The 27,227-nt window shown below is 41.4% G+C and overlaps 3 protein-coding genes across 4 annotated transcripts; 1 reads left to right on the top strand and 2 right to left on the bottom strand.

Moving 5' to 3' along the window:
- Positions 1-4,510: 4,510 nt before the first annotated feature.
- Positions 4,511-10,696, top strand: ccdc92 (coiled-coil domain containing 92; the record flags this gene model as incomplete). The annotated part of the gene is made up of 3 exons (XM_079250904.1): positions 4,511-4,646; positions 5,183-5,224; positions 9,888-10,696. 3 exons carry the CDS (start codon positions 4,511-4,513, stop codon positions 10,694-10,696), a joined length of 987 nt encoding a protein of 328 aa, XP_079107030.1.
- A 2,210-nt stretch (positions 10,697-12,906) lies between these two features.
- chmp7 (charged multivesicular body protein 7) lies at positions 12,907-18,583 on the bottom strand. Of its 2 annotated transcripts, none has more exons than XM_079251251.1 (10): positions 18,082-18,583; positions 17,836-18,007; positions 16,871-17,056; positions 16,638-16,771; positions 14,489-14,537; positions 14,274-14,393; positions 14,092-14,190; positions 13,946-14,003; positions 13,648-13,863; positions 12,907-13,557 (listed from the first exon to the last, which is right to left on the bottom strand). In XM_079251251.1, exons 1-10 carry the CDS (start codon positions 18,324-18,326, stop codon positions 13,502-13,504), a joined length of 1,335 nt encoding a protein of 444 aa, XP_079107377.1. In that variant the 5' UTR covers positions 18,327-18,583; the 3' UTR covers positions 12,907-13,501. The 2 variants fall into 2 exon arrangements, with proteins under 2 accessions (XP_079107377.1, XP_079107378.1); XM_079251252.1 differs by having other exon boundaries at positions 13,753-13,863.
- Positions 18,584-19,977: 1,394 nt separating this feature from the next.
- On the bottom strand, positions 19,978-26,819 carry lgi3 (leucine-rich repeat LGI family, member 3; the record flags this gene model as incomplete). The annotated part of the gene is made up of 9 exons (XM_079250884.1): positions 19,978-20,707; positions 22,532-22,622; positions 22,742-22,906; positions 22,998-23,167; positions 23,287-23,358; positions 23,467-23,538; positions 24,604-24,675; positions 25,722-25,793; positions 26,617-26,819. 9 exons carry the CDS (start codon positions 26,817-26,819, stop codon positions 19,978-19,980), a joined length of 1,647 nt encoding a protein of 548 aa, XP_079107010.1.
- Between the last annotated feature and the right edge of the window lie 408 nt (positions 26,820-27,227).

The raw sequence follows: 27,227 nt of genomic DNA, 5'->3' as shown, positions 1-27,227 counted from the left end.
CATGAACAATATATGAAAAAACAACTTTAATAAATTCTATTTTAGTAAAACAAAAAATTCGAGCAAAAATGTCCATGAAGTATTCCCATGTATGTCCAAAAAGTCCATTTTAAAGACAGTGCCTCTTTCAAACCAATCCTGTTTAAATGTGGGCTTTATATTAATAGTTGCCACTCGAATATTATTACGTAAAGTGGAAGCATGGGGAGAAAAGATGTGTAAATAAACAAATAAATAAAATGAGCCTTTTGTTACATTGACATATGAAATGTAGCCAACGCTAATTTTGTCGCCTCCTAGTGGCAGGGATCACAGTACTTCGGACCATGGTCTGGACCAGACCACTATTTTCGCAACAACCCCACTCTCGATTGACTTCAAGATACACTATGGTTTTTCTCACTACCTTCAAACAATTATGAAAGTTTTAGATAAACAAATGCATAAATAAATGAATAAAAGCAACAACAATAATAATAATAATAATAATAATAATAATAATAATAATAATAATAATAATAATAATTTTTATTATTATTATTATTATTGTCAGCACAACTCGGCCATTTTTTATTATATTATATTATAATAACAATAATAATAATAATAATAATAATAATAATAATAATAATAATAATAATAATAATAATAATAATAATAATAATAATAATAATAATTAGAACTGTATTTTCAATGACCAGGAACAATAGCAAGAAAGACTTCTAGACTAAAAAAAGAAAAAACAACAAAAAAAAAAAAAAAAAAAAAAAAACCACACATTATTAGAATGCACTAACTATAATATAGAGAGAGCGTGATTTTTAGTGAGTCCCTCCATCAAGGAAACCACGCGCCACATCAGTAGTAAATCATGTTTTCCAGTTATGCATGATACAACATCAATTGGCGTTCTTAACAGGGGCACATAATAAACAGAACATATATGTCCTTACTTTTCTTTTTAAGTTTATTTACTATCACTTCAGCCATCACAACACGGTTGAAATACAATTTAGCTTTCCATTTGTTGTTAGATTATTATTTGACTCGAAGTTACTGTTAACCCAAACTTTTAGGCTGTTTGGGGTGATTTAGTGTGGACATTTTCCACTCCTTCAAACATTAGATTTAAATTCTGCCATGATAATAACTCAGGAAATCCATCATCCATACACAATGCCATTAAGAGTTTCGACTACTTTTTAAAATATACTATTTTTTCAGCAATTTCAGCCTATATATTTCAGTAATTCAGTACATGACAGTAATATATGAATACATGAAACACATTCTCTAGCTGTCATTGTTTAAAGAAAAATGAAGGGAAACTAGAATGTTTTTATGAGTAGAATTTCCTCTGGTTTCCCATGATGCTTTGCTTTATTTTGCCTTGTATCTCAGGGAGACAGGCAGCCGCCACAGCCACCCTCCGCTCCCACGGACCGAGTCGAGCCCCTCGCAGCATCACTGACATGCCCGGCAAGGTGGAGTCCGCCTAGCCGCCTCGGCTAGCCCCGAACAACGACCTTAAAAACATTTTTGACGCTCCTCGACGGCTGTGTGTTTTTATCAGCAAGGTGAGCTCCGAGCTAGAAAACGTCTTTAGCTTTGTAGCTAGGCTACGTCAATAAATCGTCGTAGTGTTCGCAGTTCACCTGTGTGCACAGATATTTTAATTTATTAGTCTTTCAAATATATATTTTGAACTGTATATGGTTTTATTAAACTTGTTTAATGTTGTTTTATTTATGTTTTTCAGCAGTCGAGCAGGTTGACTGCAGTAACAATGGTTATTTAATGGTTATAGAAATAAATGATAGTTGTGCGTGTGTTGATATGTGCGCAGTGTCCTGGCATATCTGTTGCGGCACGGCTCAGCCCTTTTTTGTTATGACTATCACCATCATAGTTATCACTATCACTGTCCTTCTCATATCAGATTTTCTCATTTATATGATGCGATTGGTACATTTTCTTTTGTGCACAGCACTCGACAATCGGAGGTTTTTTGTGAGGAAGCTTTTTGCAGATCAAGCTCACGAGCTTGTTTGCAGCTCCTGGAAGTGGACAGTGACCGTACGTAACATTGGTTACAAGGACAGCTTTTGTGATGACCCCACAAAATGCAGTGAAGTGGCAACCTTCATGACAGGAATCATAAGAGGAAAGGTTTTGAAGTCGCTCCCAGGCTCCCTAAGCAGAGACTATATGACTAGCGATGCATTGTTTAAAACGCTGAAGAGGAGCTAGACTTTGATGATCTTGCTTGTTGAGGCTTTATAACATTTGACTGAAGGAATGAACACTTGGCAGCTGCTGTCGGGACCTACATTTAGGGTGCTGTCCGCAATGCAGGTGCTGAAATTAAAAAGTGTCGCCCTGCCAGCTAATGCGTGTGTTTCCATCATCCATCAGCTTCAGACACTATCATTATACACTATCTTTCATTGTGCTACACATCTTCCCTTAAATGTTACACCTTTTTCTGAAAAGAAGCAACAATTCACATGGACATTTGCGTGCAACGATGGAGCCTCATTGTAGCAAGTGCCTGCTGAGCTCAGTCCTGTTATGGTTTAGGATTCAAAGTACTTGCTAATGTTTCAGGCTGCTGCAGTTCATTGATTATTTATATTCTCTGTATGTGGAAATACTGTTTGGTGCATTAGGAAAATATGAAGGGACAACCTAAGAAGACATTTGATAAAGTTAATTTCTTTATATTTAATTTGTTTTTTACTGTAAGTCATCTTGTAACACTTTAACCTCCGTGTTGTAAGGCGTTACCCACATTGATACTGAAGTTGGCTTAGGCAATGTCTTTGCAAGTGGAAAGCTTTCTGAGCTATTCTAGGAAGGAGCTGGGATGAGAGATATGCTTGCAGTGCGGGGTTTACCGGAAGGACTCCACATTACTCATCAATAATAGATTATCTCCTCACTCTCTACGATACAGTAGTGGCTGTATTTGTCATTGTCGTGAGTAGTTTGATGATGGCATTCCTATTTGTCCTCTCTAATTCCTACCAAAACAACACTGAGACACCTGCTAAAACCAGGGAGCGTGTCCTGTCAGGTGTCATGAGATATATTATTCATGTTATTGAGCTGGTGATGTAAGAGTGAGAAGCTCTGAGATGTTTTATTAAAGCACAATTGTGCATGCATGGAGACACTTTCTCTCTACTGAAGAAGGGGTGTTTCATAAGGATCGATGTGTTTTCAACCCTGCTGTCTGACAGAAGGTGGAGATGTTGGAGTGAGTGATTGCTTCTTCCTCGTGGCTTTACCAAGACAAGGACATCCAGTAGAAGACCGGGAGGAGGAAGGTGGGGCAAGGCAGGAAAGAAAAAGGCTTTTTTAAGACCTGCCCCACCCAGCGACACCCAATGCGTACCAACATATTGAGCTTTATGTATTGTTTTTCCTTCTTTAACTAAAAATCACATCTACGTTGAATAAGATTATTGTGTTTAGTAGAAAGGAGTCATTTAAGAATATGAAAAACACAGACTTTGCTGCAGAAGCTTCCAATTGCCTGTCCTCATAAAATAAAAATATGCATTGTAGATAGGGTTAGTGTATATTAGATTAGTGTTCAGATGGTTTTTGCTTGAATGCTCACACGGCTCTATCTGGCTTCTAAATCAATAAGCTCATTTCAGTGATTTGTTGTGAATTGCAGCAAGCGCTTACGTGTACACTGTAGGTACTACTACCTGCATGATATTTTGTGGGTTCTGCTTGTGCCATTAAAACATCTCTGACCCATCAGGACATAGATGCAGAAAGTGGGAAGCATCCTGGTTTGTCTGGCAGGAAAATAGATGTAAGGATCCTTTAGTGTTGCAGTTTGGAGAGTTGTGTCTCTGTTGATTGGGCTTGTTCTGGCACATCTTGTGGATGTTGTTTCATCTCAGTAGTTTTGGAGACCTTGGTCTTTTGTTCTCCATGCTCCTCTAGCCGTTCCTTAGCAAAGTAAGCATGGTGTGTGTTGTCTTGTTCGTAGCTGCCACTGCTGTCAGGGATCACTGCACCCATGAGGGTGTGGTGCTTTGTTACCAACAGTGTTAGTTGGTTGATGTAAAAGTAGCATTTCCATGATTGCAACGGCTCAAGGTTTGCTAAAGAAATGTGGGATTTTGATAAAGTTATCAGGGTTAGTCACAAGTCTCATTTTAGCATGTAGCTAAACCCACTATGCATTTGATTATATCTATGTAATTGCATTGTTTTAGAAACACCAAACAGTTGAGTTTGTTAATGAAGTTATTTTACAAAAGTGTTTAATTTAATTGTAATCGAATGCAGATTACCTGAAACAGTTTTCAGTCAGTGCAAAAGTGGAGCTTTTCCCAAAACCTGTTTGTAAAGGGAAGGGGGAGAATTAATGAGATGTCTGACTTGTTTATAGTCTTCCTCTTCTCTCTTTTTCACTCTGCCTTTTCTCATTTTCTTTTATCTTTGTGTGGAGGTTGCAAGGCCAGTGTGGGTCCAAACATAAATCGGCATGGCATCGGCCAACGTTACACTAGAAAATCAGCTGCAAAGTGCACAGAAAAACCTGCTCTTCCTCCAGCAGGACCACGCTAACACTCTAAAGGGGCTACATGCAGAGATACGCAGATTACAGCAGCAATGCACAGGTGAGCTCTTTATGAGGAACAACCGCTTATCATGAATACTTGAAGGGTTTCTGACATGCAGAGCACTTGGAAGTAGTACCTCAATGCCAATTATAGTAGGAGTCTTACTGAATTCATAGCTTGGACAAATATGTTTCTGAAGTAGATATTTGATGGCAAACGTCAGCGAGATGTTGTGGCTCTACTACTAAACTTTTCAGGAAATCTGTAGTGACTAAAAGTATCATTTCTTTAAAGGACAGCGAGCCAGTTGGCTCTGTAGTGATCAAAATACCTATGATGATACAACCAGTAGCACACTCCCTGGGATAGATACCGGTATATAGAAATAGCACACTGAATGATTTTGCTTTCATTTTCTGTATCCTCAACAGGAACTTTTATTAATCTTATTGAAAGAATACTCTGTTACAGTGCATGCTCATCCCAAACATGCTTTGCTACTAGTTAGTCTTAGTTAGGCCATGCTGTTCAATACCTGCCTTGTTCCAACCTCACATAACATGCACATATACCTCTTCTCTCTTTTTCCACAGAGCTGACATATGAGCTCACTGTGAGGAGCTCTGATCCCTCAGGTAAACAGGACTGTACATCTGCACATCATTGTTACTACTGCCATGTAATGATTGTTGTCATTAGCAGCTAATAGTATTAGATTGATAAGTGTTAGTGGTTTACTCTCTACTTTAATTGGCTGTAAGTTTTCTGCTGTGGTTTTATTTAAAAGTTGTGCTATTGGTATCAAAATGCTAGTCTTAAAGAGAAGTTTAGTGGAAGAAATGGATTAAATTCATATTATACATGCATATAGTTATTTTCAAAGCCATCATATCAAGTAGTAAAATTGCACCGCTCCAAGGAAAATGCTGAAACCGTGTCGGTGGAAAGGTCTAAGAGCAGAAGGTTATTTCTGATCCCTGGTAGCAGTGTTTTGCGCAGGAGTTACTGAAGGACTCCCTGCTGTTGTCAGCTACCCATCCCCCCACAAAACAGTGGCAATGACATGGAGTCACATCACTGGCCCACTTCAGACCCAGCTCCACAGCACAGCCAGACAGGGTTCATGAATACATATTACATTTATTTACCAGCTGCTGATAATAGCATTGATGTGTTTATATGAACAGGAAGCATGTTACATGTCAGCAGTCATAGACTATACTACATGTTGGTTTTTTTTTTGACAAAGCTGTCCTGAATCATTATTGTAAAGGTCTCCAGTGAGAGGGACCATCATGTTAGTGTGGGGCATCTCTGAGATTGGAGTGCAGGAAATGAGATTATCTGTCACAGCACTAATGCACCGCTCCAACCTGCTCAGCACAGCTGCTCCGACTAGGCTAAATTATACTGCCCCCTTCTGAAAAAATGTAATTCATGGCTGTACACCTAAATACAATCCACATATTTGACTGTAGACAGAGTTTCTGAAAATAAACATATTATCACACACTCATTCCCATTTATGTAAACAACACAAACAAATTTCATTCCATCATTTTTGCACATGTAAAGCGCCTGGTGTAGGAGAGGTGTGGCAGGGTAAGGTGGGGGCAGCAGTGGTGGAGGTCAGATGAGAGCAGTGCTCTTTTTGTCTTCCAGAGCTGTAACATGAGCTCTCTACCCGCTGCAAATGAGTCTCCATAGGCTCATGCTGTCTCCATCAGCTGACAGATTGTCTGCGCCTAATGTACTGATTACCCAGCATGCACGGAAACCAGCTAGTGCTTATTCCAAGGCTATATTGAAGGATGTTTAAAAGCATCTGACAGGTTTATCCAGTAGCAGAGCAATCCACCCCCCCCCCCCCCCTCCCCCCCCAACCCCCCCACATCCAAACACAGATGTTCTCTTACCGTTTTACACCATTAAGCTAGTTGGTGGTAATTTGGCATTTATGAATACACTTATTAGAGATATTTCCTCAGCCGTTGTTTATATTAAAAGCAGTGCTATTATTAAGGTTTAGAGCTAAAATTCCTGCAAATGGATACTGTTTATGTTTTGGCTCATATTTATAGACTCTTTGCTTTTGTTTCATCTAAATGAGGTCTATAATATTTGTGATGATTATTCATAAAGTCATGGAGTGCAACTTTATGTGCAAAAAGACAATGAAGTGTCGTATTTTCTGATTTTATGCACAGAAGTTTTCTGCAACGTTACCATAAGGTTTTCCAAACATTTATTGGGACATCATAGTACAAGGGGAGAAAGAGAATGTGCAACTAAAGAGTTGCAATAAAAAGTTTCATTTATGTCGGTAACACTTTTTCAGTGAACCATCAGACAGCTATCGTTGGCTTTTGAGTAATGTTCCAAAATTAATATAAAACAAATAAACACCATCTGGGCTCACCATCTGCGGGAGGAGCCGTAGGGGTCGGGTGCAATGTGAGCTGGGCGGCAGCAAGGGGCGGGGACCCTGGCGGTCCGATCCCCGGCTGCAGAAGCTGGCTCTAGGGACGTGGAACGTCACCTCTCTGGTGGGGAAGGAGCCTGAGCTTGTGCGCGAGGTTGAGCGGTTCCGACTAGATATAGTTGGACTCACCTCGACGCATGGCTTGGGCTCTGGAACCAGTACCCTCGAGAGGGGCTGGACCTTCTTCCACTCTGGAGTTGCTCATGGTGAGAGGCGCCGAGCAGGTGTGGGCATTCTCATCAGCCCCCAGCTTGGTGCCTGCACGTTGGGGTTTACCCCGGTGGATGAAAGGGTAGTTTCCCTCCGCCTCCGGGTGGGGGGACGGGTCCTGACTGTTGTCTGTGCTTATGCACCGAACAGCAGTTCAGAGTACCCACCCTTTCTGGGGTCCTTGGAGGGAGTGCTGGAGGGTGCTCCTTCTGGGGACTCCATTGTTCTGCTGGGGGACTTCAATGCTCACGTGGGCAATGACAGTGAGACCTGGAGGGGAGTGATTGGGAGGCATGGTCCCCCCCCTCTGAACCCAAATGGTGTTTTGTTATTGGACTTCTGTGCTCGTCATGGATTGTCTATAACGAACACCATGTTCCAGCATAAGAGTGTCCATATGTACACCTGGCATCAGGATTCCCTGGGCCGCAGTTCAATGATCGACTTTGTAGTCGTATCGTCGGACCTGCGGCCACATGCCTTGGACACTCGGGTGAAGAGGGGGGCGGAGCTGTCAACTGATCACCACCTGGTGGTGAGTTGGCTCAGATGGTGGGGGAGGAAGCCGGTCAGAGCTGGCAGGCCCAAACGTGTTGTGAGGGTCTGCTGGGAACGTCTGGCTGAGTCCCCTGTCAGAGCGAGCTTCAACTCCCACCTTCAGCAGAGCTTCGAACATGTCCCGGGTGAGGCGGGGGACATTGAGTCCGAATGGGCTGTGTTCCGTGCCTCTATTGCTGAGGCGGCCAGCCGGAGCTGTGGCTGCAAGGTCATTGGTGCCTGTCGTGGCGGTAATCCCAGGACTCGTTGGTGGACACCAGCAGTGAGGGATGCCGTCAAGCTGAAGAAGGAGTCCTATCGGGCCTTTTTGGCCTGTGGGACTCTGGAGGCAGCTGATGGGTACCGGCGGGCTAAGTATCTCTGGGGCTGAAGTCGCTGAGGTGGTCAAAAAGCTCCTTGGCGACAAGGCCCCGGGGGTGGATGAGATCCGCCCGGAGTTCCTTAAGGCTCTGGATGCTGTGGGGCTGTCCTGGCTGACACGCCTCTGCAGCATCGCGTGGACATCGGGGGCAGTACCGCTGGATTGGCAGACTGGGGTGGTGGTCCCCCTTTTTAAGAAGGGGGACCGGAGGGTGTGTTCCAATTACAGGGGAATCACACTCCTCAGCCTCCCTGGTAAGGTCTATTCAGGGGTCCTGGAGAGGAGGGTCCGCCGGATAGTCGAATCCCGGATTGAGGAGGAGCAGTGTGGTTTTCGTCCTGGTCGCGGAACAGTGGACCAGCTCTATACCCTCTCTGGGGTCCTGGGGGGGGCATGGGAGTTTGCCCAACCAGTCTACATGTGCTTTGTGGACCTGGAGAAGGCATTCGACCGTGTCCCCCGGGGGCTCCTGTGGGGGGTACTCCGGGAGTATGGGGTACCGGACCCCCTTGTACGAGCTGTCCGGTCCCTGTACGACAGGTGTCAGAGCTTGGTCCGCATTGCCGGTAGTAAGTCGGATTCGTTTCCGGTGAGGGTTGGACTCCGCCAAGGCTGCCATTTATCACCGATTCTGTTCATAACTTATATGGACAGAATTTCTAGGCGCAGCCAAGGTGTTGAGGGGATCCGACTTGGTGGCCTCAGGATTGGGTCCCTGCTTTTTGCGGATGACGTGGTCCTGTTGGCTTCATCTGGTCGTGATCTCCAGCTCTCGCTTGAGCGATTCGCGGCCGAGTGTGAAGCGGCTGGGATGAGAATCAGCACCTCAAAATCTGAGACCATGGTCCTCAGCCGGAATAGGGTGGATTGCCCTCTCCGGGTCGGGAGTCAGGTCCTGCCTCAAGTGGAGGAGTTTAAATATCTCGGGGTCTTGTTCACGAGTGAGGGAAGGATGGAGCGTGAGATCGACAGACGGATCGGTGCGGCGTCTGCAGTAATGCGGGCTCTGCGCCGGTCTGTCGTGGTGAAGAAGGAGCTGAGCCAGAAGGCGAAGCTCTCGATTTATCAGTCGATCTACGTTCCTACCCTCACCTATGGTCATGAGCTGTGGGTCGTGACCGAAAGAACGAGATCTCGTATACAGGCGGCTGAAATGAGTTTCATCCGCAGGGTGGCCGGGCTCTCCCTTAGAGATAGGGTGAGGAGCTCAGTCATCCGGGAGGGGCTCAGAGTAGAGCCGCTGCTCCTTCGCATCGAGAGGAACCAGTTGAGGTGGCTCGGGCATCTGGTCAGGATGCCTCTTGGACGCCTCCCTGGTGAGGTGTTCCAGGCACGTCCCTCTGGGAGGAGACCCCGGGGAAGACCCAGGACACGCTGGAGGGATTACATCTCTCGGCTGGCCTAGGAACGCCTCGGGATCCCCCCCGCAGAGTTGGCAAATGTGGCTGGGGAGAGGGAAGTCTGGGCTTCCCTGCTTAGGCTGCTGCCCCCGCGACCCGACCCCGGATAAGCGGCAGAAGATGGAAGGATGGATGGATAAACAAATAAAATAAAAAAAAAAAGCTAAGGAAATAACAACAAAAAGAAAGAAATGTAAACATGTATATAAAAGCTACATTTTCTCTGTGTGTGTTTTTGTGTGTTTTTGTGTGTGTGTGTGTGTGTGTGTGTGTGTGTGTGAGCACAGACAGCAGTGAGGTCCGGTGTAGAGAACTGCAGAGGAGGTGTGAGGAGCTGGAGGCCCAGCTTAAGAAGAAAGAAGAGGAGAACACGGAGCTGCTCAGGGACCTGGAACAAAAGAACGCCATGATTTCTGTCCTAGAAAACACCATCAAAGAGAGGGAGAAGAAGTACCTGGAAGAGCTCAAGATGAAGAGCCACAAGCTGGCTGTTTTGTCTGGGGAGCTGGAGCAGAGAGCGAGCACCATTGCTTACCTTACCTCTCAACTTCACGCTACTAAAAAGAAGCTTTTAGCTGGCAGCTCCTCTGAGGCAAGTCCTAATGTTAGTCCAGTTTCCTCATACAAGCCCACACCCCCACCTGCCAAGGAGAAGCAGCCTGAAACCCCACGCCGCCGCATGAAGAAGAGCCTCTCCCAGCCTCTTCACCCAGAGCTGACCGAGGTGTACCGCCTCGGCCCAGACGGCAGGCGTCTGGTTCTGCGAGAGACAGTTGACGCCATGCCTGACCCCACACCCTTCCTGCAGGCAGGGAGAGAGTCTCCCGAGCCTCAGGTGGTGCGTGAACGCCCCACTCTCATCCCTCCTATTGCCTCTGATCGCTCCCCTGTCCCACCACTAGGTGCCACAGCTAGTCCTCGCCACAGCCCTGCGCGGGACCGTCAGTACAAGGCGCATGTGGGCGTGGCACACCGTATTCCACATGGTACCCCTCCCCTGGCCCCACCACAAGCAGAACTAGAGACGCTGGCAGTGGACCAAGTCAAAGAGGATAAGGTTGTGCGGAAACGCTCAGGAGCCGACAGGACAGTTTAATACTGCAAAGCTACCATGCAGATAAACGCACACACACATCTGCTGTAAACACACTGCACTGCAAGAACTGGAAGAATCATGAGCCACTATGTAGCCTGCTTTTTACACAACACTGCAATATAAACAAATGCAAATACAAAGTTCTGGTTCTGTGATTTTCCATAAGGACTTTTTTTTAGTTAATCTACAGTAGACGAGTACTACTGTAAAGCATGCCAAATGTTCCTTCATACATCCCAATGAGTTATTCACACCTTAACCTTTAGCTTAGACCTTCACTTCAGCCCGTCTTATGTGGCGCGTACATCAAACTCGCAGCCAGATATCTGCATCAGTGCCTGCTTAATCGGTTTATTCATACACAAGCTGTGAATTGTAGTCATGGCTAATAGTAATCTTTACATATCTCTGCTCCATCTTCTCAACAATACATCGGGCATATCAACAAACTATATAACAAGTATCTTCAGCTGCATAGGCTAGAACTAAAGTAATTAAACTACTATTCCCTGAATGTCTTTCATCTGCTTGTGATATCTGTATTATCGTATTACTCTTGGTAGCGGCTGCAACTGTAATCTTGCAGGTGATCAATTAGAAAGCTGTAATTTGAACTTTTTCTTTGCAGACAGGGGAAAATGGCAACGACGGACTTGTTTTAATGCAGTAGGACCTGACAGCGAAGTGGGAGTGCATTAGTGTGTATGAGTGAAGAAAAGAGTTTGTATGTCTGAGAAAACGTGAAAGCCACTGGGAGAATGAACTTTTGGGTTTATTGATATCCATTGATGCTATTTGTGATACAAGGGCATTTCTAACACACTGCTGTACTAGGACTTTGTGATATTTAATATACTTTATAAAGGCTGTGAATTTGTAATGAGTTTTTTTTTTTTTTTTATTTATTGTGTAAAATACAACACACTGGAAAATACACCTCAAATATTGGATGTAGTTACTGCACCAACATGATAATTAAATCTCTTAATAGCCTGCTTTTCACAATGAGATCACTCATCATTTAAGTATACAAATTAATATAATAAAGCAATGATTTTTTATTGGTTTGGTTACTTGTTTTTTTGGGTTTTTTTTAATCCAACTGTATGGCAAGCAGAAGATGAGACAGGTTTTCTGTTCATCAGGACAGTCAGAGAATGACTTGTGCACCGTTAATCCCCAACGTATCCCTGTGTTTCTCATATTGGTCAGCATCTTGTCATTTTTCATTCTAAATATGTATCATTCTTACCGTTTTTATTATCAAACTAAAATATTTCATGCCATGTAAGACACCCGACGACACGCACTAGCATCTGGCAACTGTACAGTACAGTAACTCATCGCAGCATGAATACACACTACCTTGAAATAGAAACAAATAGGAAATAAACAACTGAAAAGTCAGCTGTAGCACAAGGTCATTGTGATGGGCTGGAGTGACTTCCTGTAACAATACTTACCGCATCATAGTTAAGAAGCCTCTGACTGAATACACGTTAGTCTAATCAGCATGTTGAAGGTGTGTTTGGTGGGCTGTTATCTTTATTAGCTTGTATGGCATTCTTCTATCGATGGCCACTTCCAAGGACACCAGAGCTGGCCAGCTTTCGTTTTGCATTTCCAGCCAAGGCTGTTGCTCGGGTGAGGTGTCAGGTTTACAAAGTGATCCAAAAACTCCAGTTCTTCTACCAGATATGTCAGTGTCTACGGTCACTTATAAAGATGCATCGCACCTGGCACAGCAGCGCATCTGTTCAGACTCAGTCCAACCAGACAGCCACACAGTGTTCCTCTTGGATTACATGTTTTTTTTTTGTGAATTTAGTGTTAGAAATCAGAAGGCCAAATACAAGTTTCCCTATCAATCCAATTCTGGATTACCTGAGAATAGTACTTTGTATGTATTAGAAGATTAAAACATGAGTAAATGTAGGAATCAGAAGTACCCTGGTGTGACATGTCTGAAAACAGACTGATGAGTCACATACAGTATAACACCACTTAATATTGGAAGGAGTAGTGTATTACTGCATGTTAACAGGCGATGCTAAAACCAAAACTTGCTCCCAGTAACAAAGAAAAGCAGTGATAACTCCTGCATCTTGTTGGTTGTTGGTGTTACAGCAGCTGTCTGCAGGCAGAATTGAATGCAGTAGGCTGAAAATAACATTTTCATCTCCGCTTGACGTGAAATTTCAGTAACACCATGTGATTAAAAGAAGTTTTATTTGGACAAACATATTTGGTTACACTGATTTAAGGTCTGTTTCTGAGTCTTCACCCACATCTTAGTGAGATGTATTTAAGGTTATAATAGATCATTTGGCATGAAACTTTTTATTATAGGCTCATATTTACATTTCAAAAGGTCACTTAAATACACTTTACAGGACTGTCAATAACGGACATCCACAAATATCAATAAACATGGAAACCCACTTATATTTTGCTTTCTGGTCAGATTAAATGCATTCCTGGTGGCGACTTGATTTCAGAGGATTTAAAATGTTCATTTAGACCTGCAAAGCTTCAGATTATGAGGAAATCTGAAGACATTCAAGTTAAAAAGTGGGTTTATTTGTGAGGGGTTTTTTAAAAAAAAAAAGTCTTTTTATGCATGCCTCCACTGTAAATGAATTATTTTGGAAGGAAAGTGCTTCTTTTTCATTATATTGATTTTACAAGTCTATATGCAGAACTTTTTTTGTTTTAACTTGTGTGAAAGCAAGTTCCCTTCAGCGATACAACTCGTCCTGATATGTTGATGAAGACCTTCAGACAGGTATTGTCTTGCCTGTGCCATTACTGTGCGTACTCCAATCTCTTGTCTGGCGGTGTTGCTTTCTTCTGTTGACAGCCTGCACAGAGAGAGTTAGCTGGGTTATTTAATAAGGAATGCTTAAAACAGCCTTACTGAGAAAGAAATTGAAAAATCTGAACGTGGAAACCTGTATCTGATAGAGTTAACTGATTCAATTCTGCCTCCAGCTGCTCAGTGGTAATATCCCAGTGGCTCTGAGGTACAGCGGGCAGAGAGCTGATGGTCTGCTCACCAGAAGCTCCCAGACCACCTGTTGGAACTGGAGGTAAACCTGAGATGGAATCTGGCTTTGACTCATCCAACAAAGATGCAAGCTCTTCTTCCAGATCATCCATATCTTCATCTACAAACACAAACAAACGTCAAGCTCTGCAGTATCGTTGCATACAGTAAATTAATGAAAAAGGTGAAACAGAAAGCCATACCTGTGGTGATCACACCACTGGAGATAGTTCGGTTCACCTCATCTTGTGTGTCACACAACTTTAGATGTTAGAAAAGACATAAAAAATACCTTTAAAATCAATTAAGCAACGAGACGTGATTTGTTATCTTAAAAATAAACAAATACCTCCTGGATTTGATCCACAAGGCTCTCGGCACGTTCCACTGTAACATCTTTAAGAGACAGTCTTAGGGCCGCCACTCCTGCCTGGTATGCTTGCATAACCTGCCAACATGCCCAGAAAATACTTTAAAACACTGACAGGACTCTTAGTAACACACATCTGAACATGTGCATGCAGCTCTTACCATCTTATCAGTCTGTGACTGGGCAATACGGTCCAGGATTCCTCTAATGGTCTCCAGTTTAGCAGACAAATTGTCTATTCTCTTCTCTACCCTCTTGCGGCCTCTTAAACTCCTTAGAGCCTTTGGGACAAAAAATATCACAATATGCACTAACTGTTAGAAGATAACTGCATGAAAGTAATAAAAATGATTTTGCTGTTAAGATTAATAGAAACCTGTGATTTCTTTCCCTCACGAAGCAGATTTCTTGCTTCCTCTTTGCACCTGCAAGCAGAAAACAGAACAAATAAAGCAGATGGTGCATTTAAGTGTCTGGAGATGAATAACTCGGGTATCAACAGAGCACTCACTACTCATTAATGAGATTTAAACAATTTAATCCTAACCAGACCAAACACTGTGCATGTTGGGTGATGTAAACAGTCACTAGGGTGCCACCTGCAGGGGAGCTGCTCCAATAGCATGTCAGATTTTTCTAAAACTTTATCTACGAAGGTTTTCTAAATAAAAGAAACCAGTTGGGACTGAAATCATCCAACGGGGGAAGACAGGTGAAATCTGAAGTTGGTAATCAATTCTGATTTATCTTCACTTAGTGTAGATCATGGTATATGAGTTCAATTTATGCTTTTAGAGACACATTAGGTAACTTTCTGACCTTAAAACTCCCTGTAGCTGATTTGTTCGATGACACAGTGACATCTATAATGTGCATCTCTGGAGCCGCTGCTGCCCAGCAGCTTCCTGAGGCTCAGAAACCGCACTATACAACTTTTTCATCCAGGACGCTGCGCAACATTGCAGTGGTCTTGCTTCACGCTATAAAACTCACTGTTTTTTTTTGTTTTGTTTTTTCAAGCAATGGTGCTTACGGCTAGGGATGCACCGATCCCCTTTTGGGAGTTCCAATCCAATACAGATATCTTAATATCTGCAGAAACCGATATTTGCTGATACCAAATCTGTTTATGTGAACATTATTGTGACTATAGTTATTATTGCTGTTACAACTGTGTAAGGTTTCATTAGGTTGTAATAAATTACCCATCCTCGCTTAAGTTACCTCACCAATACAAATATAATAACGTTGCAGATCTAACAATTTCAACAAGTTTTATTTTGATTTGGCACATTTTACTTAAATATAACTATAAATGTGTGGTTTTGAAACAAAGATCTAACTTTTAGTGTAACAAAAACTGTCACATTTTAACATTCAAGGCATTTATTTCTTTTAAAACATGTCTGAAGCATGCCATAAAACACATCTGCGCTGACTTAACTAGTGTGGTATCGGGTAACGGTCCACAGGCTTGGTATTGCTACTTACAGCGTAACTCGGTCCTTTTCCAAACAATGAACCATGTAACAAAAAAATGGGGTAGGAAAAACAAATAAATATATATATCATAATAAACAAGTTTCGCCTGAAAGGCAGTGAGAAATCTTATTTTATCCCATTTCTACATCCACATCACTTGTATTAACTTTACTTTAGCACATGCAACACCGCTGATTCAGCAGATTAAAGAAGATTAAAATGGAGCAAGGTACAAAACAAGTCATTGTAAGATCGCCTTTTGTTGGCAGGAGAGATCTAACAGGTCAGGTAGGATGCAAGATGGATTCTGAATCAGCCGTCGATAAGGCGTGCTAGAAGGAAAAATGGCAAAAGTTCTGTAGTATCTTTAAAGCACAGTGATGGCTTACTTGTGTTTTTCTACTTCACATTTTTCTTTCAAATTAAGGTCATTCTGTTGTGTTTTATTGTCCACATCCTGCACAAGTTTGTTGAGGAAATTATTACTTTTTTTTTTTTTATTCACAGACTATGTTCATTCATGTTTTCAGTGATATCATATCCCTTTTGTCATTTGCTCTGATGCTGTGCTGTGTACAAAACAGAACATCTGCAGGTGAATGCTACACTTCTGTAGCATGACGCATTCGTAAAACACAAATATCAACTTTACAAATCCAGACGAACAGAAATGTGATCTGCTCTTTAATCTAGAATTTGACTCTACATCTTTTAAAGTGATAGAAAGTCCTAAACTTAAGAAAATGTGACACCTTAATGTGTTCATTTAATGCGTGTTTTTTTTTTAAGCCGCAGCTAAGATCAGCAAGTTTCAAATATTTTACTTTATTTACATTTAAATATACGTTAAAAAAACTAGATAAAAAACTTTTTAAAACGTTCTGCTGTTTTAATTCCTTCTATTTTTTCATCAGTCCATGAAGGTCTCCTACGTTTTTATGAGGAGTTATACAATCTACCAACGGTTACCACTATTACTATCTGGCCTTCTGTCATTCATCAGAGCTAAAAATTGAATATTAAAGTTTATGTCTGAGGTGTACCTCTCAGCCTCCAGGCCCAGTTTCTGCACCCGCTCTGCAAGCAGCTTTTCACTACACTGCAGCTGGTAGATGCCAACATCCACATCGCTGACTGCAGACACACGCTCCTGTCCAGCTTGACAAAATTTGACAATCTGTTGTAAAATAAAACCCAAGTGGACAGATATTAAAGGCACAAGTAGTTTCATAACTTAATGAATAATCTATTAAATTGTGAGCAAGTTATAATTTACTTTTTCTCCTTCATGCAAGTAAACTGTGACTTGCTTGTCCCTCTGCAGTTGCAGGAGAGCCATGCAAAGGGTGCTCTCATCAGTACAGATGTCAGAGGAGAGGGTCAGGAGCTCTTGAAATGACATAAGCGAGCAGCTTGAAAATTCACTGGTTCGGTAGACTCTGAGTAATTCCGCTGCTTTCTCCTTGAAGAAAAACAGAAGATAAATGTGTACGCAAAAGCTGACAAAATAACTCCTGTATAACAGAAAGAAGAGAGATGGGAAAACAGGTCAGTAGGGGTGGGAAAATCAAATTGAAAAATCGAAAATCTGGATTTTTTTTGGTTCACAATTTTAAAATAGATTTTTGGTTTAAAAAAAAAAAAATAAAAATAAAAAAATATATATATATATATATATATATATATATATATTTTTTTTTTTTTTTTTTTTTTTTTTCAAATAAATAAAAATAATCCATAGTAAAATTTTTGCCATTTTTATTGGTTTTATTGATCTTTTTACTTGTATTCTTGGGCATTATAGCAAAAGAATGATGGCCTGGCCTATTGTGTTGTTTTTTCCTCATGGAAATCAAGAAAAATGACAAGCAAAAAAAAAAAAAGTTTTATACATTTATTTTGTTTTTAATCTACAAAAATTAGCAATATCGAAGGATTGTAAGAATCGCAATTTAAATCAAATCGGCACCCAAATAAATCGGAATCGAAACGGGACAAAAGCATATCGTCCCAGCCCTGCTGTTCAGGGTGGCTGGAATGGAGCATGACACTAATTTGCACTTCTCCTTGAAAACATCAACTTTTAGCTCTACTGTACAATAAAGAGGACTTTGATTTGCAGTATGCTGCAAGGTAAGTTGGATAAGATTATGTCAAAATGAAAGTGGATCCAGTGTTACTGCCACTGGCTTGTGCTTCAGGAATGAAACATAGCTCTATGAAACATTGAGCTTGACAAACCTTCACCAGTTCAATGACAACAAAAGACTCTTCCAGAGGTACCCTGCTGCTTCCCAGAAGAGTTGAAAAGGTCCACTTCAGTGGCTTCACCAGCAGCAGGCCGACACTCCAGGACAGCCAGCCACAGTCCACATTGGCAGCAAACTCCGATTCCCTCTGGATCTTCCCACATCTGTCACAAGGTAACACACACCATAATCAGGTTGTTAACTAAAGTAGAGGCAGAGGAGGCACAGCTGCAGTTACCTGGCCATGGACTGGAGGACAGTCGGCAACCCCAGCGGGGCTTTCTCTTTCCTCCTGAACGCCTTGTTGAGGTCTTGCAGGCTGACACACACAGAGCCGCGCTGCTTACATCTCTCTATGATCAGAGCCGACCAGAAGTCCATCTTACTGTCCCAGTCCGTGGTGTTCACATCGCGGTTCTCTTTGAATTCAGAGAACATAAAATTCATGCGCTCGTCGTCGTCCCACTCAGCCGGCAGGGCCATGTTAGTGGTGTTAGACACACTTCTGAAGTTTAGCTAAACCCGTCGGTCGACACGACTAAGACGGCTAGCTTAAAACTAAGGTAACCGGAGGTTAGTAACCTCCTCTACCAGCTCTCAAGAGGAGGTAACTATCACCAAATAATAACACAGACGTTCAGACAGTCTACTGGATTTTAAAAAATCACAGCAGCTGTTTTTATGTCAGCTGTCACGTCAGTTCACTTGATTCGCCATCATGTTGAAATATCCTGCTAATTTCAGCTAAGCTAACTTTGTACACAACAATGATTGTGTGCGTTTATAATTTACACTCGTACAGAAAAGCGGTGATAGCTTAAAAAGTGCATGGTACAATACTCGAGTTTCCGCCCACGTCGACGTTCTGGAAAGAAAATCAAGCGCACCTGCAGTTTTGCAACTTTTGCAACGTCATATTAGCGCCATTTATACGCATTTACAAAATATTTGACTAATTATTTCCACATATTTATAATAATGGAATATAATCATACGGAATTGACCGTAATTTTAATAGCTTTTATAATTTTTTTCCCTTTTCCTTGCTTTCTTGTTTTAATTTAAATTATGTTTATTTTTATAATGTTATTGTCTCTGCACTTTGAATCACCCTGTTGCTAAATGGTGCTATATAATTAAACTTGCCTTGCCTTAATAATTAAACTGTAAGCCTTTTTTGTTGTGCAATTAAGTGAAAACTATTTACATTCTTGGTGCATCTTAGGAGCTATCAGGGTTATTATCACTGATAATCAGTGTTTCCACATAAGAAAAAGTTAAGATAAAGTTTAGGGTCACTAAGCAATATATAATAATAATCCTTTCTTGAACAAAATCAGAACTAATATAATTGATTATCTGTCACATTGTTTAATGCACATCATGTAACCAAGAGAACATATTCACTTTAATGAATCCAAGTAATATATTTTTAAACTTTTTAATTATACTTTACAACTATGACATTTTAAAACAAAGATTTTTAAGAAAAATAAATAGAGCAATACATAGTTCACATTTTCCAATGATTTTATGGCCTCTTTTGTCCATGCCAGCTCTGATCCACTGTTATTATTACAGAGGAAACATTCAGTCCACAGCAGATTCAAAGACAACTCATATAAATATCAATATAATGAAGTTTTGGGTTTTTTTTTTTCTGTATTGCATTATATACAGTTTTCTTTATTTGTGCAGTGGCATGCAAAATATTTCCCAGTGCACCATTTAACTTACAAAACATCCAAAGTTTTCTTCTTAGCTACACAATATTCAGCCCGATCCAGTGGATAATTAAGTAAAAGACTCATGCAAACTGTTTCCATGTAGTTCAGTGCAATACAAACATAATTATCCGAAACAATAATGCCCTAGTCATAATTCAACAGAGCAGAAATATTGCAGCAGTGATATGACACACTGACATGTTAATCAACACATTATTTCATTTCAGTGTTACGTAACAGTGCACAAAAATAGATTAAACAATATTAATCAATTTCCTCACATATAACATAGAGGAAACTTTTAGCAGAGCAGACTTTTAGTTAACATGGCTTAAACATTTTGCGGTCTTATTTGGCACATTTTCTATATACTGTAATGAGAGATGCTTCTTAGTGCTCTGACATGTTCATTTGGCACTGAGATCCACCACCAGGTGCTGGTAGGCCAGGGTGTTACCTTTGAAGCTTGCAGCTAGCAGGATGTCTTTGTTGTCGACGGATACGAAGTTGAACCCCCTTGGGGCTCTTATGTTGAGCTCCTGGAAAGGCTGAAAGCGCTGAGTGAGGTCATCCCACAGGTAAACTCTTGAGAAGGAGAAATCACTTCCAAGAATGAGGTACTGGCGGAGGCCAACAGTGAAAGGATACACTGCCATGGAGCCCCGGGAGGGAAGTGTCTGGATCTCAACAAAACGCTGTCCTTCCCAGCGGAGGATCTTGGAGTCACCAATGAAGCGTGTGAGGCAAAGGTACAGAACCTTCCTCACCCAAAAGTGCTTAACCATTTGCACGTCAGCTAGCTCTGTGATCTGGGAGTAAATCACAAACAGCTTCTGGTTTCGGTTCCACTGGTAAACCACTGGTGGTTGAGAGGCACTGGAGAGGATGAGATGTGGCTTTCCTCCAACATCCAGGAACTCCACATGGGTGTCCCGATGCCAGGGGTGGAGAGACTGATGGGAGTAGAAGCCATTGCTGTTCCAACGATAAATACTAGTAGAGCCTGCCTTGGAACTGTCTGCAACAACAAAGTACCATTCTCCATCCACCTGGAAAGTCTCCACGAAGTTGGGTTTCCTCACCCTGCTGGTGTCTATATCTTGAATCTTTACAAAACGCTGCGGATCCTCCTCCCACCTGTGTATAGAAGAAGGCTTTTTAGTGTAATTGTGGCCTCTTTACAAGAGACAAGTGGTTCAGCCTCTCAACAAATAGATTTTTTAATAAGTTAGAAAACCAGTGACAGCCTCATGTATAAAGCCCAAATAATAATCACAATAATAATTAAAACCGAAAGCGGCATCCATTGGGTCCGAGCCTCATGCTGAAATCTCCCGCTCCTCATAATGCAACATGTTAAGGAACTAACAAATATGAATGCTGTTAACTTTGGTGCAGATCCGATATGTTTCCATGGAGACATACGATGCGTATAAAGTGAGAAAATAGTACTGGTCCACCAAACCATGACTCATGTGGACATGCTGTTCAACCAGCTGCAGAAGAGAATAGTTGACCCCGTCTGGATAAAAACTCTTCTTCAGAGGTTCAAAGACAGCCTGCTCAACATCAGGTAAATATTTATATGTATTGTAATTTAATAATTAACTCAGTTATTGTTAAATAGAGCGATCACTTATTTAAGACTGTAAAAGCCTTAAGTTTATTGTCTTTACATCACAGCAAATTATTTGTATAAAGCACATAGCATTTTATTCTTTAGGTATTTAAAGAAAGCATCTTTAAGTTTTATGATAAACTTTGTCTTAATCCAGACTGTTACATAAACAGATCCAGTGCTCAGCAGATTTATATTATTATAGTGTTTCATAAGTATTTTTAGTGCATAAAAACCTCAATTATGTTTTTGTGTTTGGACAAAGATGTCAATCCTGTCTCTCTGTGATGACAGCACTGCTGGACAGCTGCTAAGCTGTCGACAGAGGATGCTGGGACCAGGAGAACAGAGGCTGGCTACAGAAGTCAGACATATTTTCTTAGACCAAGATGGCAGACAATCGATTGTCATAGCAACTGGTGTGCGATAGACTTGTTTTGCTTGTCTTGGGGTGTTGGACAGATGTGCCAAAAAAATTTAATTATCCTACGTCAAAGTAGATGCTCAGAGCCCTCACGACTTATGGTCAATACATGGTGTTATGTGTTAAGGGCCTAATAATTATGAAAGCATTTAATTTTGGTGCAGATTGCATGCATTTCTTTTACAGGCTTTTGTTTATGCGTTGCCACAGTAACACGTTTTTTTCCGATTAGAAAGATTTGAACGAGTTTTGATCCCCATCCTGTCAGAAAGCTTCATGCCAAATTATGAGTCAGTCGGATGAATCCCCTCAGACTAGTTCGTTCAAATACAATGCGCAAAAAGTGATAAAATGGGTGTAAACACCAAGATGGCAAGCACCCGTTCCCATGGCAACATGTGAATGTCTAGGACCCTCATGGGTTGCCACGGTAATACGCTTTCCCCTCAGACTAGTTTGTTCAAATACGATGTGCCCAAATTTAAAAAAAAAAAAAAAGTGGGGAAAAATGGTGTAGACGCCCAGATGGAGGACACCCCATTGCCATGGCAACAGGTATGTGATTGACTTTTTTGCTCATCTTGAGGTGATAGATGTGTCTGCCTGATTTCGTCATCCTACGTCAAAGTAAACTTTGTTGACCCAATAGTATGGCTACGGGGCACTGTCGAGCCATTTAGCATTAAAGTGTATGCTGACCATAGATTTTTGCCGGGATTGTGGTGTGTGCCAAGTTTCACAACTTTTCAAGGAGTCTAAGGGGATCAAATCTGACCAAGTTGTGCTGAGAATAATAATAATAAACATTTAAAAAACAAGGGAGCCCGATGTATAGTTTGTATAGCTCGGACCCTAATAATAATAACAATCAAGACTTTTTATTGAAAAAATCTCTAATGTTAAGACTTTCCATCCTTACTTGTATATATGTGATCCACCAAAAAGCTGAGCCACAACCATGTAGAGTGTGTTGTTTATAACCACCGGTTTGCAGTACACAGCAGAACGAGCTTGAAGAGAAACACACACACAAAGAAGCCAAAAGCATTAGTTATGATATCATATTATTATGATATCAAAACGTTGTCATATTATATTGTGCAGTTCTTATGCAGTTGCAGAAACTTACAAGTAATATTGTGAAACCTCCTGAAGACCATCTCCACATGATCCCATTTGTACAGGGTGCAGAACCCTGAATCAGGCTGAGCAAAGGCCACAAACTGATCCCCACTGAACTCATACGACTCCACTGACACAGAGTAGAATGGGAAGGTTTCATAAACTGCAAAATCTGTTGGAAGAGAAACCAGTAATAAACAGCTGTAAACCAAGATCATCACACCATCACTATGTGTTATAGTAGATGAGAACTGAGAGGAAACCTGCGCTGATGCAGTTGAAATCACGCGGTGTGAGGTCATGGATTCTGCGACCCTGGAATTCAAAGGGACTGGCACAGTAGATGGCAGGAACAGAAGTGTTGGTCTTCTCCATCCAATCTACCAGCCACTTGATCTTACAGTCACAGCGGAAAGAGTTTCCACGCAGGTCACTGAGTGACATAAAAACATTTTCAGTCTCAGATGCTCAAACAAATCATACACACCTCCTTGTCACTAAGCATTAAATCACAACAGAGCCTCACACACGCCATTTAATTTCCACACTTACAGGTCAGTGAGGATGTCCAGGTGTTTGAAGAGATCTCTGGGAAGCTGCTGCAGGTTGTTGTTTGAAAGAGATCTACAACATTTTAAAGTGTTATTAATATGTCAAAACCTGGATATTTCTAAGTGTGTACGATCGGACTTCATCAGACAGTGAAAGGATCTCCCAGACACCAATACTCACAGGTGAGTCAGGGATTTGAGTCCTCTGAAGGTATACTTCGACAAAGCCTGGATGTCATTATTCTCAATGAACCTGGAGAGGGAAGAAAAAAAAGGATAGCAGTGAATTTTCCCAACTTTCTATCCGAGGAACAAATCAATGTTGTTTTCAGTTTGATAGATCATGTCGAGCATCTGTGCATTATCTGATATGATAAAAAAGGAAACACGTCGATGCTAATGTTCTGAGCTCCGTTCCTGTCTAAAAATGATGCACGAGTTGCAGGAAGCACTTCAAAGGCTTGTATGTCAGCATCATTTGATCCTCTACTGTCTCTGTTTTTGTCTGTTCTCCATAGAGGCCGTACAGCATGTGCAGACTCTCTGGAGGGGGTTGGATGTGATCATTTCACTTTATTAGCATTCACAGCGGGTAAAGGCAGTAGTAGCGGTGAGACAGGCCTGCCGGCTGTGCTGCAACCATAGCCACACAGCGAGCAGCCCGAGGCATGGCTATAACAGAGAGCTGCACTCTCCAAACCATCAGCTAACTATAAGCACATCAACCCGCTGGATGGCACATTCAGCTTTTTCACACTGCAGGGCAAAGTACTGGCTGTCAGAGGAGGATTTATTTTCAATTTTACGTTTGGCATTCATTGGCTTACTGCAGAATTCCCCTCTTCAATTTCCAGGGTGCAGGTTGAATGTATTCCTTATACAGTAAATCATTCAGAAAAGCAAACCAGTGCAGAACGCTGTGGAAATGGTGCAGGGCTTTGCTTTGATACAGGACAAGATTACAGAGCAATGATAAGCCCCAAAATATTATACCACATTGAATGATGGTGAGTCAGAAAATTAACTCTGTAAGTTTAGTTCTACTGCAATATGTATGTAAAGTTTGTTCAGTTTAGCCAGACTGGTCATACAGCACCAGGCTGACTAACTGGATATCACATCAGCAAAGCTGGTGGATGTGAAAAGTTTAGCAATAATGCCTTTTGTTAGCTTTAAATGAAAGTTTTTCATTTCTAGGAGGGACAATATCTATTTTCTGAATTTAAAAAAAAAAAAAAAAAAAGTAATGAAAACAGTTTTTTTTTCTTTAAAAAACCATTTTAATGTAGTAATATTTTAAATGTTAACGCATACTCACAAGTACTGCAGGTGAGACAGACCAGCAAAAGCATCATCAGCAATCATGGTGAATGTGTTGGAGTTCAAGAGTCTGCAGGAAGGAAGGAGTGTAAAATGGTCAAATATTTACTAATAAAACTAACTAAAGTTACAGGGAAATGTCCAAACATTTCCTATATTTAAATAAAACAAGTAAATGTCCTGTAAGTGATAACAGTGAAGTTTTTACATGTATACATAGTTAATAAAGACAACTATAATGCAAAGATTTTATAAATGTCAATTATATTAGAAAACTCATTTAAGGTTTAATTTATTTAGATTTTTATTCTACTCTCTTTTAGATCAATAAGACTGAATTTCCCTAACTGTACCAGTACCAGTACCTGGACCACCACTTTGACATATACAAGACCTGTCATAAATAAATCAGCTGTAACACAAGCTTGAACGTAAATTACATTGATAGTCATCATTCATAGAAACCCCTTTGTAAAGACTATGAATTATTTTCAGCCTCATATTTTTCTTACGATAACTAAGCTTCAAAATCCCTTTAAACCTACTGTGGGGTAATTACCACAGTAGGCTTAAAAGCATATTTTCTGAGTGTATTGACATTGTGTCATAAACAATCCTTGTATTCTTCTCAATATAAACATTAACCATATACATAATTTACTTTTGTCAATTATGTTATTGTTAGTCATCCAAGCGGACTGTGTAATTCAGTTATGCACTTCTCAAAACAATTCTTGCTGCCTTATTCTGTGGTTTTGCACACAAACAGGCACATGAGCACACACTCATGATTGCATCTGAGGAGATAATCAAGCCTTTGTGTGGCTGAGCAGAACTGAAGGGAGTCAGTCATTGGCGCTGACAGTGATACAGAGCCACTTTACCCTTATTACTGCTATGTCACCACTGTTTTCAATACCCATTCATTTGGAGTAGAGCAGCTGAAGTCTTTTTGTTGTTGCTGCGAAACAGAATATGTTTGCATGCAGAAACAAACCAGTGATATTAGGGTCTGTTTATGTATTCCCTTAATAAGAGACAACTATAAACTGAGAAAGTAATGAGCTGAATGTCTTGCAGCTGCAGTCGTGCTGTGTAGTGGGTCAGCGCACTCACAGGAACTGCAGCAGGTGCAGGTGCGAGAAAGCTCCCTCTGGGATTGTTGTAAAGGCTGCGTTCACCATTGTCCTGGTCAGACAGAAAACAACATGCTCCATCAGATTTGTTCTCTTGGTGACAGCATGGAGGTTAGCCAAGCAGCGCAGAAGCTCTCACACATGACGTCATGCGTTTCAGGGTATGAAATGGCCCTGTCCTTTTATTAAAGCTGCATCCTGTCTTCTCTCAGGACATGCCTGAAAGCTTGAATTTCAGAAACTTTTTTAAAAGTAGGACACTAACTTTTCTTTTTTTTTTTTTTTTTTTTTTTTTTACTTTATTTCATCTTAAAAAAAAAAAAAAAGAGAGAGAGAGAGAACTTCACCCCTTTCTCATTTGTTCCCTTAACTCTTTAAACTCAATATTTAATAAAGGTGACTACTGGAACAGATGTTCCTTCTAATCATCAGTAAAACACAATCTCAACTCTGTCATGTTAAGCTTGTTTCTTTAGAGCAGTCTATCTCCATAAATCCTTCAAGATGAAATCTCTCATAGGAGAAGCAGATCTCCTGCAGCGAGAGAGGGAATCTATTGTTAGTATTCCTCTCTGGGGCCTGACAGGATGGAACTCAATCATCTAAATTTAGTATGTGGTACAATAAAGAGATTTTTATCATTGTGATTATGCTGTTCAAGCAAAGGAACATTGCATCAAAATAGTGTGAGCAGGAAACACGCCTACATTCACCTTAAAGTAAGGAAAAGACAGGCATGAGTTTGATAGATCATTATATAATTGTAGATGACATCAGTGATGTAGCCGTACCAGCCTGCTTGATGCTAAGGCTTCACACAGGTTATGAAAAGATGCTTGTGGTGGATGAAAGGTACACATGGATTCTGGACTCACAGCGAGATGATTCCAGGGGGGAAGCTCTTGGGGATAGCTTTAGTGTCCACGCAGAAGGCACTGTCTTTGGTGCAGGAGCAGGTTGCAGGACAGCGGGGTACCTTGGGGGCTCTTCTGGCATCTGATTCCCTCGGCAGGCAGAGACACAGGCACATAGCCAACAAGCACACCAGCCTCATCCATCTCGGTCCCAGCGCCAGCATCCTTGCGCAGGAGGAAAAGGAAGCTGTGCGAGTGAGCTTCTTGAAGTTTCCCCTCGGTGGCAAGTGGCTTGAGGAGGCGATGGACTGCCTGCCTACGAGACAAGCAGCGCTGTTACGGCTGAGCGCAGCACTGAGAGAGACAGCATCAGGGAGAGAAAGGAAGGGAGGGAGGAGGGAGATTGAGGGTAGCCCTGTATCCTCAATGGGTGTGGGTGCTTTGCAGCTTCTCTGGATCTTATTCTGTGTCACTGCCAAGAAGCTGCTGCCATTATGCACACTGCAGGAATGATGAGCAAGGCTGGCTTCGCTCTACTAGGACCTGTAGGCAGTGTCACTGATCATCAATTATTTACTATTACACGCACAGAAAACCTCAGTGCAACCACAACAGGGAGAGAGGGATAGAAG

This window comes from Telmatherina bonti (assembly GCF_933228915.1).
Source record: "Telmatherina bonti genome assembly, chromosome: 13".
NCBI classification, from domain to species: Eukaryota; Metazoa; Chordata; class Actinopteri; order Atheriniformes; family Telmatherinidae; genus Telmatherina; species Telmatherina bonti.
Note: the sequence above shows the minus strand (reverse complement) of the source record. Positions and strands in the feature narration are given on the sequence as shown.

Coding starts and splice junctions, on each gene's coding strand:
- chmp7 (XM_079251251.1), bottom strand. CDS start 18,326: ATGGCCCTGCCGGCTGAGTGGGACGACGACGAGCGCATGAATTTTATG. Junction 16,772..16,870: donor ACTTGCATGAAGGAGAAAAA/GTAAATTATAAC, acceptor ATTTTACAACAG/ATTGTCAAATTTTGTCAAGC. Junction 14,004..14,091: donor TTGTGGATCAAATCCAGGAG/GTATTTGTTTAT, acceptor TAACATCTAAAG/TTGTGTGACACACAAGATGA.